This window comes from Schistocerca nitens, chromosome 12 (genome assembly GCF_023898315.1).
Source record: "Schistocerca nitens isolate TAMUIC-IGC-003100 chromosome 12, iqSchNite1.1, whole genome shotgun sequence".
In the NCBI taxonomy this organism is placed as follows: domain Eukaryota; kingdom Metazoa; phylum Arthropoda; class Insecta; order Orthoptera; family Acrididae; genus Schistocerca; species Schistocerca nitens.
The window spans coordinates 101562657-101574779 of NC_064625.1; the positions used below are offsets into that span (position 1 = coordinate 101562657).

The following is a 12123-nucleotide window of genomic DNA, read 5'->3' on the forward strand; positions in this document are numbered from 1 at the left end:
CCTAAGGACATCACAAACATCCATGTCCGCGGCAGGATTCGAACCTGCGACCGTAGCGGTCTTGCGGTTTCAGACTGCAGCGCCTTTAACCGCACGGCCACTTCGGCCGGCCCCGATGTTATTCAATCTCTATATTGAGCAAGCAGTAAAGGAAACTAAACAAAAATTCGGAGTAGGAATTAAAATCCATGGAGAAGAAATAAAAACTTTGAGGTTCGCCGATGACATTGTAATTCTGTCAGAGACAGCAAAGGACTTGGAAGAGCAGCTGACTGGAATGGACAGTGTCTTGAAAGGAGGCTATAAGCAAAACGAGGATAATGGAATGTAGTCGAATTAAATAGGGTGATACAGCGGGAATTATATTAGGAAATGATACGCTTAAAGTAGTAAATGAGTTTTGCTATTTGGGGAGCAAAATAACTGATGATGGTCGAAGTAGAGAGGATATAAAATGCAGACTGGCAATGGCAAGGAAAGCGTTTTTGAAGAAGAGAAATTTGTTAACACCGAGTATAGAGTTGTCAGGAAGTCGTTTCTGAAAGTATTTGTATGGGGTGTAGCCAAGTATGGAAGTGAAACATGGACGATAGATAGTTTAGACAAGAAAAGAATAGAAGCTTTCGAAATGTGGTGTTACAGAAGAATGCTGAAGGTTAGTTTGGTAGATCACATAACTAATGAGGAGGTATTGAATAGAATTGGAGAGAAGAGAGATTTGTGGCACAACTTGACTAGAAGAAGGGATCGGTTGGTAGTACATGTTCTGAGACATCAAGGGATCACCAATTTAGTATTGGAGGGGAGTGTGGAGGGTAAAAATCGTCGAGGGAGACAAAGATTGGTTCAAATGGCTCTGAGCACTATGGGACTTAACATCTGTGGTCATCAGTCCCCTAGAACTTAGAACTACTTAAACCTAACTAACCTAAGGACATCACACACATCCATGCCCGAGGCAGGATTCGAACCTGCGACCGTAGCGGTCACGCGGTTCCAGACTGAAGCGCTTTTAACCGCACGGCCACAGCGGCCGAAGACCAAGAGATGAATGCACTAAACAGATTCAGACGGATGTAGATTGCAGTAGGTACTGGGAGTTGAAGAAGCTTGCACAGGATAGAGTAGCATGGAGAGCTGCATCAAACCAGTCTCAGGACTGAAGACCACAACAACAACAACATACTGATAACTTTTTGTATGAGACGTCACTTTTACTTTAATAACCTCGTGGAAATGAATGACAGTAGATACCTATAGTGTAGTAGCCTCTAGCGTAGTTATTGGCGGCGTCTTCTTTCCCCGTGATCAGCTGCTCAGGGTGGAAGAGGTTCCTGTACGTTCCAGTCCGCACCTCGTCTGCAACATAAAGCACACAGTTCGGGTAATTCCGTGCTGATCCTGAAAATGGACAAATATGACAGTAAGTTCACTACTGGTTCTCAAGTGTATCGTAATACATTGTGTATAATCAATAAGAAACTACATGTATGTGTAATAGGTACTTGCTTTAAATAAGTCTAGGTTTTATATTAGGCTCACTGCTTCCAATTCTGGAAGTATGAACGACACCTGATCCTTCTGATGATAAACACTCGACTGGGCCAGTAACGCACTTCAGTTGCGATTCGGTTTCTTCCATTTTTTGTTGTTGCTTGCCAGTGTTACGCTTTAGCAGATTATGAGAGTGTGACGTCTTTAGATACATGGAGTAACTGGTAACTAAACTACTATGTATTATACACTCATGCTCATAAATTAAGGATAATGCTGATACATGGTAAAACAACGCTCTGGTGGGCGGTTTGCGGGTTTAGATCACGTCGGGGTATGACCAAGTGGTGTATTTGACCTGCGGTCGTCGCACGGTGGCGCTGGCAGCAGTCCACATACGCAGAGGTGTGTTGGTGCGTGTTCAAAAATGGTTCAAATGGCTCTGAGCACTATGGGACAACATCTGTGATCATCAGTCCCCTAGAACTTAGAACTACTTAAACCTAACTAACCTAAGGACATCACACACATCCATGCCCGAGGCAGGATTCGAACCTGCGACCGTAGCAGTCGCGCGGTTCCGTTGGTGCGTGTTATAGTACGGTGCAGCGAGTAAGTGTGCAGACGTTTTCAGACGTGCTGATGGTGACTGTGTGTTGAAAATGGCTCAAAGAACGCATATTGATGACGTTATCAGGGGGCGACTGGAGGCTGGTCAAAAACAGCAGGTCGTAGTACGGGCCCTCCGTGTGCCACAAAGTTTGATCTCAAGATTATGGCAACGATTCCAGCAGACAGGAAACGTTTCCAGGCGCTACAGTACTGGAACTCCACAGTGTACAACACCACAAGAAGACCGAAATCTCACCATCAGTGACCGTAGACGGCCACAGAGTACTGCAGGTAGCCTTGCTCAGAACATTACCGCAGCCACTGGAACAATTGTCTCCAGACACACAGTTTACAGGCGACTGAACGAACATGGTTTATTCGCCCGGAAACCTGCAAGGTGCATTCCACTGACCCCTGGTCACAGGAGAGCCCGTAGAGCCTGGTGTCAAAACACAGTACATAGTCAGTAGAACAGTGGTCCCACGTTATGTTCATGGACGAGTCCAGTGATTCTCACCGGGTTTTCATCTGGCGTGAACCAGGAACTAGATACCAACCCCTTAATGTCCTTGAAAGGGACCTATATGGAGGTCGTGGTTTGATGGTGTAGGGTGGGATTATGATTGGTGCATCTCTGCATGTCAATGACAGGTCAGGTGTATCGGTACGTCATTTTACACCAGTATGGGGTGCAGTGGGTCCCACCTTCCTTCTGATGGATGATAACGCACGGCCCCACCGAGCTGCCATCATGGAGGAGTACCTTGAAACAGAAGATATCAGGCGAATGGAGTGGCCTGCCTGTTCTCCAGACCTGAACACCATTGAGCACGTCTGCGGTACTCTCGGTCGACGTATCGCTGCACGTCTTCAAACTTCTAGGACACTTCAGGAGCTCCGACAGGCACTGGTGCAAGAATGGGAGGCTATACCCCAGCAGCTGCACGACCACCTGATCCAGAGTATGCCAACCCGTTGTGCGGCCTGTGTACGTGTGCATGGTGATCATATCCCATATCGATGTCGGGGTACATGTGCAGGAAACAGTGGCCTTTTATAGAACATCTGTTTCGGGACGGTTTTCTCAACTTATCACCAATACCGTGGACTTACAGATCTGTGTCGTGTGTGTTCCCTAAGTGCCTATGCTATTAGCGCCAGTTTTGTGTTGTGCCACGTTGTGTGGCATCACATTCTGCAATTATCCTTAATTTATGAGCATGAGTGTATATGTATGGAAATCTTGTTTACTCGTCTTTAAAACAGTATAACGACATTACATGACTTTTTCAGATATCTGGACTAACTGGTAACTAAATTACTCTGTATTATATGTGCCTGGAAATTTAAAACTGTTCAATTACATTACATGACTTTTTTAGATATCTCAAATAACTGGGACCTGAACTACCGTGTATTCTATGTCTCTGGAAATTCTGTTTGTTCGTCTTTAAACCTGTATAATTACACTTGCAGAATTTTTAGTGGTTTGTAGGTAGCCAATAGCTGAACAAATAGAAGTAGGAGGTTTGCAATAATACCCAGGTGGGCCTTGTTTAACATATTTATTGCGAGAATAAGAGCGACTCGTTCTCTGTACCCAGAATCACGCCGCACTGTTCCTCTGCTATAATGAAGTCTGGTTTACGTGGAAGTCTGCACTTGTGAGTACCCTTCTGACGGAGAAAATGGAATCCATGAAAGCGCTATTGGTTAAAAGCAAAGGGACGCGCCAATGGCAAAACAAAACTTCTGAACGTAAAGAAACAAACTGCTTGGAAGACCAACCAAGTGCCCTCAGAAAAAGAAAATATCCTTAGGAACGGTGGCACTGGAAAATCCGTCTTGATGTATAAGGAATATGTTCAAGAAGAATGTGAAGGCTCATGATCTGAGGATGCTGGAATCTTTTATGATCTATACCGTAAAATTTGAAAATTACACTACCAATTTAACTGGAATTTTCATACTTCATTTTAAATTTGTCTGGCTTTCTAACATTGTTCTATTTGTAAATGTCAACAGAAATTTTTTTATTTATTTTATGGTCTACATTCGAGCACGTTGGTCAATATTATGAACTAGGTTCTTCTGTTTTTTGTTGACGCAATACTTTTTCACTCTTTCTCGTCGTGCCCTTCTCTCCACATCCGAGATCACCCTTCCCATTCTCTGTCTGTAGGTTTTTATAGGTAGTGTGATATGTTTGTCCTGAAGTATCTTGAGTGCGTCTGTCTTGTCTTCGAAATCTTCCATCGTAATCTGTAATCTGATCATGTCCTCCTTTATCTCTGCGATACGTCTAATGGCACTCTTACTATTGCATAACTTCTTCATTATTCTCCTGCTACTTCTGTGTTCTGTTGTCCTCTTCAAATGTCGTAGGAAAGAGATCCGTTTCTTTTTCATTGTACTTGTCACTGGCTCTACTTCTTTGTAAATTGTTTCATTTGAAGCTATTCTCAAAACTCTGTCTTCTTGGTATTTTTTATTTATACGTTCTGAGTATCCTTCTTTCTATTTTGAGCAATCTGTCTATTGTTACAGTGTTGGTTGTTTTTAATATAGTTTCGCTAGCATATTTTATTTGCGGCTGTGTGACAATTTTGTAGTGTTTCAGCTTTGTGGCTATTGAGAGAGACATTTTTTGTTATATGTGTTCTTCGTAACATGATGTGTTTTAATCAATTTGTTTATTTTACTCTACCATGATTTCTCATTCAGGTTGTATGTTTTATTTCTCCCAAGTATGTAAACTTTTCAACAATTTTTGTGTCGTATTCTAGAATTCTAATTTTGTTTGCAGTGGTGGTTCCGTTAGCATTATTCCTCTTTTTCCAAAAAGGTCAATACTATGGGCTATTTCCTGTAGTAATGGTATTTGTTGTTTGGCTTCTTGAATGTTGATAGTTTTTATTCATAAATACTACGACTTTTTTAGTAAAATGTCATCTGCAGTTGGAGCAGTTTGTTACAACAATATAACAACATTTAATCTGATGACGCCTTTTGTTTTCTACTTCTATAATAATTTTGTACAATGGGCTTTTTAAGTACACCCACAGGGCTTTATTTAGGACAGATGGTTTTAATAAGGTATTTACTATCAAAAACAGTCTTGATCACAAATTATTTATTACGGTGACCGGTTTCGACCACAAGTGTGGTCATCTTCAGACCAATGAGTAAGAACCTCCGTCTGGTGGTAAATCACTACTGGGAGAAACAGTATATTGGCCAAACCGGCCGTAACTTTCTAACGCGTTTTAAGGAACATACTGCTGGTACTGCACATACCAAATCAATATTTGGTGAACATCTAGATGGATACGATAATTTTGAGGGTTGCATTTCTAAAAATTTGAAAATATTACATACTGTGCCAAAAGGACTACTGCTAAATACTTTAGAAGAAATTGAAATTTGTTCACTTTACAAAAGTAAATTGTTATCTGTTTTAAATGAGCAACTTGAATTAAAATACAAACATTTCTTTGAGCTTTTTGACGCTTTAGAATGTTCACTCCTCTGCCCCTCGTTTTTTAAAATTGTTAAGACTCTTATGAAATATTTTATTTTTATTTGTAATTTTATTTTGCCAAATATTTTATGGTTCAAATGGCTCTGAGCACTATGGGACTTAACATCTGAGGTCATGAATCCCCTAGAACTTAGAACTACTCGAACCTAATCAACCTAAGGACATCACACACATGCATACCCGAGGCAGGATTCGAACCTGCGACCGTAGCGGTCGCTCGGCTTCAGACTGAAGCGCCTAGAACCGCTCGGCGCTGAGGCCGGTTATTATTTTATGACTGACTATCTGTTTCAAGATTTTTTTTGTTTTGTTTTTGCAGCAGGCTTCTTTCTAACAAAGTTGTTATGAGTTGTGATTTACCACCAGACGGAGGTTCTTACTCATTGGTTTGAAGATGACCACAGTTGTGGTCGAAAGTGGTCAACTGAATAAATAATTTGTGATCAAGACTGTTTTTGATTGTAAATATTTGTAACAACATTGATCACTGTTCACTCCCATAATATATTCAAAAGTTTTAATAAGGCCCACTTGATGACTAACGTTTGATTATACTGTAAGGAAAACCAAAATTTCAAGAGAAAGAGCTTCTCAAATTCAACATGTGTGGCACTTACGCAAGCAATTAGTCAGCTTGGGACTGACTGATAGAGTTGTTGGAGGTCCTCTTTAGGGATACGTAAGTCCAGGATGGTTCGCCATGAAGGGCAACAGAACTGAGCGTAGAATATCGTCGACGTACCACTGTGCTATCAGGGTGCTGCGGATGACAAGCAAAGGGGTTGTGTTATGAAATGAAATGACACACCATCATTACGAAGGCAGCGTAGAATCTGCAGGCAGCTGGCCTTGCGGCTATCGAGCTATTTGAGATTCGTTTCAGTTCCATACTCTGTTATTTCAATGTCTCCCACACTCACATTCTCACGTAATATTGCATATAACACTCCTGGTTGTCGGGCCATATGGTATCCCACCGCTGTCAGGGTCATCTCCAGATGCGTCTTCCGCCTGGAATCTCATTGACTGGAGTAGAACTGTCTTCAGTGCCGAGTCGGGCTTCGAAGTGAGCCCCAGTGACCAGCGATGATGTCTCTGGAGACGTCCTGGAGGGCTGTGGTATACCTAGCCATCGCCCGCCATATGGTCAGACAACCAGAATGAGCCGTGCGTGGCTCGTGTTCCCACCATCATGTCCTTTACACCCTGTTTTTAACGTACTTCCACCTCACTACGTTAATTTAAATCACTACTGTCACTGAGCTGTTGCTTTGCCTGGCCGTGAGCCGTGTTAGCAACGCGTATCGTAGCATCTTTGCTCGACTACTATTACACTACTGGCCATTAAAATTGCTACACCAAGAAGAAATGCAGATGATAAACGGGTATTCATTGGACTAATATATCATACTAGAACTGACATGTGATTACATTTTCACGCAATTTGGGTGCATAGATCCTGAGAAATCAGTACCCAGAACAACCACCTCTGGCCGTAATAACGGCCTCGATACGCCTGGGCATTGCGTCCAGCAGAGTTTGGATGGCGTGTACAGGTACAGCTGCCCCTACAGCTTCAACACGATACCACAGTTCATCAGTAGTGAGTGGCGTGTTGTGTCGAACCAGTTGCTCGGCCACCATTGACCAGAGGTTTTCAGTTTGTGAGGGATCTGGAGAATGTGGTGGCCAGGGCAGCAGTCGAACATTTTCTGTATCCAGAAACGCCCCCGTACAGGACATGAAACATGTTGTCGTTCATTATCCTGCTGAAATGTAGGGTTTCACAGGGATCGAATGAAGGGTAGAGCCGCAGGTCATAACACATCTGAAATGTAACGTCCACTGTTCAGAGTGCCGTCAATGCGAACAAGAGGTGACCGAGACGTGTAACCAATGGCACCCCATACCAGTGATACGCCAGTATGGCGATGACGAATACACGCTTCCAATGTGCGTTCATCGCGATGTCGCCAAACACGGATGCGACCATCATGATGCTGTAAACAGAACCTGGAAACATCCGAAAAATGACGTTTTGCCATTCGTGTACCCAGGTTCGTCGTTGAGTACACCATCGCAGGCGCTCCTGTCCGTGATGCAGCGTCAAGGGTAACCGCAGACATATTCTCCGAGCTGATAGTCCATGCTGCTGCAAACGTCGTCGAGCCGTTCGTGCAGATGGTTGTTGTCTTGCAAACGTCCCCATCTGTTGACTCAGGGATCGAGACGTGGCTGCACGATCCGTTACAGCCAAGCGGATAAGATGCCTGTCACCTCGACTGCTAGTGATACGAGCCCGTTGGGATCCATATTACCCTCCTGAACCCACCGATTCCTTATTCTGCTAACAGTCATTTGATCTCGAACAACGCGACCAGCAATGTGGCGGTACGATAAACCGCAATCGCGATAGGCTACAATCCGACCTTTATCAAAGTCGGAAACGTGTGGTACGCATTTCTCCTCCTTACACGAGGCGTCACAACAACTTTTCACCAGGCAACGCCGGTCAACTGCTGTCTGTGTATGAGAAATCGGTTGGAAACTTTCCTCATGTCAGTACGTTGTAGGTGTCGCCACCGGCGCCAACCTTGTGTGAATACTCTGAAAAGGTAATCATTTGCATATCACAGCATCGTCTTGCTGTCGGTTAAATTTCGCGTCTGTAGCACGTCATCTTCGTGGTGTAGCAGTTTTAATGGCCAGTAGTTTACTTGCCGGTTGTTGTCTGTCGTAAGCGAGTTCGGGACTGCCAGTCAGTTGGAACGCGTCTGGAGCGCAGTCCGGACCTGCCAGTCGGGGAGTTGCAGTGTGGCACTAGTGCAGTCGGGTTGGAGCAGCAGTGAGGTCTGCGTCGACATGGCTCGCCCGACCACTGCCGCCACGCATCACTTGAGCCGGGCCACGGTCTTGGTGGATCGTCGGTCGCTGGACCTACCGGACGACGCTTTTTGGCTCGCCGATCGTTCATGAGTCGGCTGTGTGCGTCTGCATCGACTCCCGATTTCTCTTCGTGTGTGCTTTGTTACTGTTCAGGTCTTCGTGGAAGTGTTTGTCAGGTTGTGTGTGTAGTTGGCGTTATTTCCACTGACGACTATTTTAGATGTTGTCGGCATTCTGAGGGTAGTCGGTCGGTTGCTGCGGACCAGGGAGGATATCTCCGAGCGGTGCAGTCGGCTGGGTCCACTGGCGGTCCCTGCGCGGTGTCGGAGCGTGTGTGGAGCTGCCCTATCGCTAGGAGCTTCGTGGCTCACTGACCCAGGACGTCAAAGTTGAGTGGTGTCGTACGAGGTGCGGCTAGAAAAAAAACCGCACTGATGCTGGAAAAAACATTTATTTACAATTATTTACAATTTCATGTTATCTCCTTCAATGTACTCTCCTCCTCGGTCTCTACACCGCTCCATACGAATTTTCCACTGTTCATAGCAATGCTGCAGATCATTTTCGGTAAGTCCGTACATTACTTCCGTCGCTTTTTCTTTTACTGCTTCAACAGTCTCAAATCTAGTTCCTTTCAAAGCTGAGTTGACTTTAGGGAAAAGAAAAAAGTCACAGGGGGCCAAATCAGGTGAGTAGGGTGGATGATCTAAGATTGGAATGTTGTGTTTTGCCAAAAACGTCTTCACTGACAACGCACTGTGAGCTGGGGCATTGTCTCGGTGAAGGATCCGTGACTTTTTTCTCCACAAATCGTTCCGTTTTCTCCGTACTCGCTCACGTAGGGTAGCCAGGACGCTAATGTAGTAATGCTGATTCACTGTTTGTCCCTCTGGTACCCAATCAATGTGCACAATCCCTTTGATGTCAAAAAAACAATCATCATTGCCTTGAATTTCGATTTTGACATTCGTGCTTTTTTTTGTCGTGGAGAACCAGGAGTTTTCCAATGCATCGATTGGCGTTTAGTTTCGGGATCGTAAGTAAAAAACCACGATTCATCGCAAGTAATAACATTTTGTAAGAAGGTGGGATCACTTTCAATGTTTTCCAGGATGTCAGAACAAATCATTCTTCGGCGTTCCTTCTGTTCAATTGTTTGGAACCATTTTTGAACACACTTTGTTCATGTTGAAACTTTCATGAAGAATCTGCCTAACACTTTCCTTGTCAACTCCTGTTAACTCAGACACTGCTCTGACTGTTAAACGGCGATCTTGTCGAACAAGTTTACCGATTTCTTCAATGTTTGCATCAGTTTTTGCTGACAATGGTCTGCCAGTGCGAGTGTCACCACTGGTGTCTTCGCGGCCATCTTTAAATCGTTTAAACCACTCAAACACTTGTGTTCGCGATAAACAATCATCGCCGTACACTTGTTGTAACATTACAAACGTTTCACTTGCAGATTTTCCTAGTTTGAAACAAAATTTGATGTTAACACGCTGTTCTTTCTGTACACTCAACATTTTCCGACGCACAGACAAAACGTCAACTACTTAAAACAGACGCCACGGGCAGACTGAGTGCAGGAGGCAGATGAAACTCGAGCAGTAGGCGGAGCGAGAGTCACGTGACAGGCCACGCGACTTTCAGCCTTATTGCATTCGTTTTATTGTTTCACCAGTACTAGTCCGGTTTTTTTCTAGCCACACCTCGTAAGTACCCAAACCACGTCCGTTCATGTTGTGTCGTTCGTTTTGGTGGTTCGCTGTTTGGGAGCTTTTCCTGTGAGCAACAGCGAGTGTTTATAGTGGTGAAATCAGCCGCCATGCGGTGGAATTAACTATGTTGGTTCAGTACAATTCAAGTGCACCAGCGAAGTTTTCTGCCTTGTGGCCGTTAGTGTTCCGGTTACCTGCCCTGGCCACTAACGTAATTTCAGGCAGCGTCATTTCTTCATCTGTTGTCGCTGTCGAACAAGGTGTGTAGTTCTGACAGCTTAATACATATTTCATTGTGGAAAATCACGTCCGTAACAGTTTGGTCTTTGAGTTTTCATGTACCGATTGGTGGCTAGCAAATCGTTTGGTCGGTCGATATGTGACTGTCTCTTGGTTGGGTTACCGACGATTCAAGTGTAGTTGGGCCCACCACCGGTCTCACCTAAGTGAACGTTAATGGTTTGAGTGCAGGCCCAACCCCCCACCCCCATCCCCCGCCCCTCTGGAGGCGTCTGAGTGCCATTGTCTACACTATCCTTTTCATGGGTATTTAAGGGTCTGTTGGTAATGCATTATAGCCAATGCTTAAAAGAAAAAAAAACAATTTTTATTGTGTTTTATGTATATCAAGGGCCTAAGCCCGTATAAGTAAGTTTGAATTCTAGCAAGTGGATATTTTGCTGAAAGTTAATGTTGTCGTGCTATCTTTTCACTTAGCGCCCTGTCAGCCACTTAAAACTTAAACCTTTAAGGTATTTTGAATTTTTGGGAAATCAACTGTGGGCCTTTAGCCACTTGAGACCTTATTCTTAAAATTTCCCCTTAGGCGAAAACATGGCGGCCTTCTGCCTAGATTACGGTAATATATTTTAAAATTTTGAAATTTAATTGTGGCCTTCAGCAGTTGGTATTGCACCTTGTTTATGTTTATTCTATCCACTATTGCCTTGAGGCTTTCAGCCTAGCTGTGATATATATATCTCACGACATAAGCGTCAAACGAAAAAACTACGAAGTACGAAACTTGTCTAGCTTGAAGGGGGAAACCAGATGGCGCTATGGTTGGCCCGCTAGATGGCGCTGCCATAGGTCAAACGGATATCAACTGCGTTTTTCAAAATAGGAATCCCAATTTTTTATTACATTTTCGTGTAGTACGCAAAGAAATATGAATGTTATAGTTGGACCACTTTTTCGGCTTTGTGGTAGATGGCGCTGTAATAGTCACAAACGTATAAGTACGTGGTATCACGCAACATTCCGCCAGTGCGGATGGTATTTGCTTCGTGATACATTACCCGTGTTAAAATGGACCGTTTACCAATTGCGGAAAAGGTCGATGTCGTGCTGATGTATGGCTGTTGTGATCAAAATGCCGAACAGGCGTGTGCTATGTATGCTGCTCGGTATTCTGGACGACATCACCCAAGTGTCCGGACCGTTCGCGGGATAGTTACGTTATTTAAGGAAACAGGAAGTGTTCAGTCACATGTGAAACATCAACCACGACCTGCAACAAATGATGATGTCCAAGTAAGTTTTAGCTGCTGTCGCAGCTAATCCGCACATCAGTAGCAGACAAATTGTGCGAGAATCGGGAATCTCAAAAACGTCGGTGTTGACAATGCTACATCAACATCGGTTGCATTTATATGCTCCAGGAATTGCATGGCGACGACATTGAACGTTGTGTACTGTTCTGTCACTAGGCACAAGAGAAATTACAGGACGATGACAGATTTTTTGCACGCTTTTTATTGAGCGATGAAGCGTCATTCACCAACAGCGGTAACGTAAACCGGCATAATGTGCACTAATGGGCAACGGAAAATCCACGATGGCTGCGACAAGTGGAACATAAGCGACCTT

At 44.0% G+C, this 12123-nt stretch overlaps 1 protein-coding gene across 1 annotated transcript in view; it reads right to left on the reverse strand.

Moving 5' to 3' along the window:
• The window catches only part of LOC126215019 (tubulin alpha-3 chain-like), a 234480-nt gene that overhangs the window by 135303 nt on the left and 87054 nt on the right, over positions 1-12123 (reverse strand). The window contains exon 3 of the mRNA XM_049941642.1: positions 1255-1359. Coding sequence (XP_049797599.1) covers positions 1255-1359 — 105 coding nt within the window. The remainder of the gene's footprint in view (positions 1-1254; positions 1360-12123) is intronic.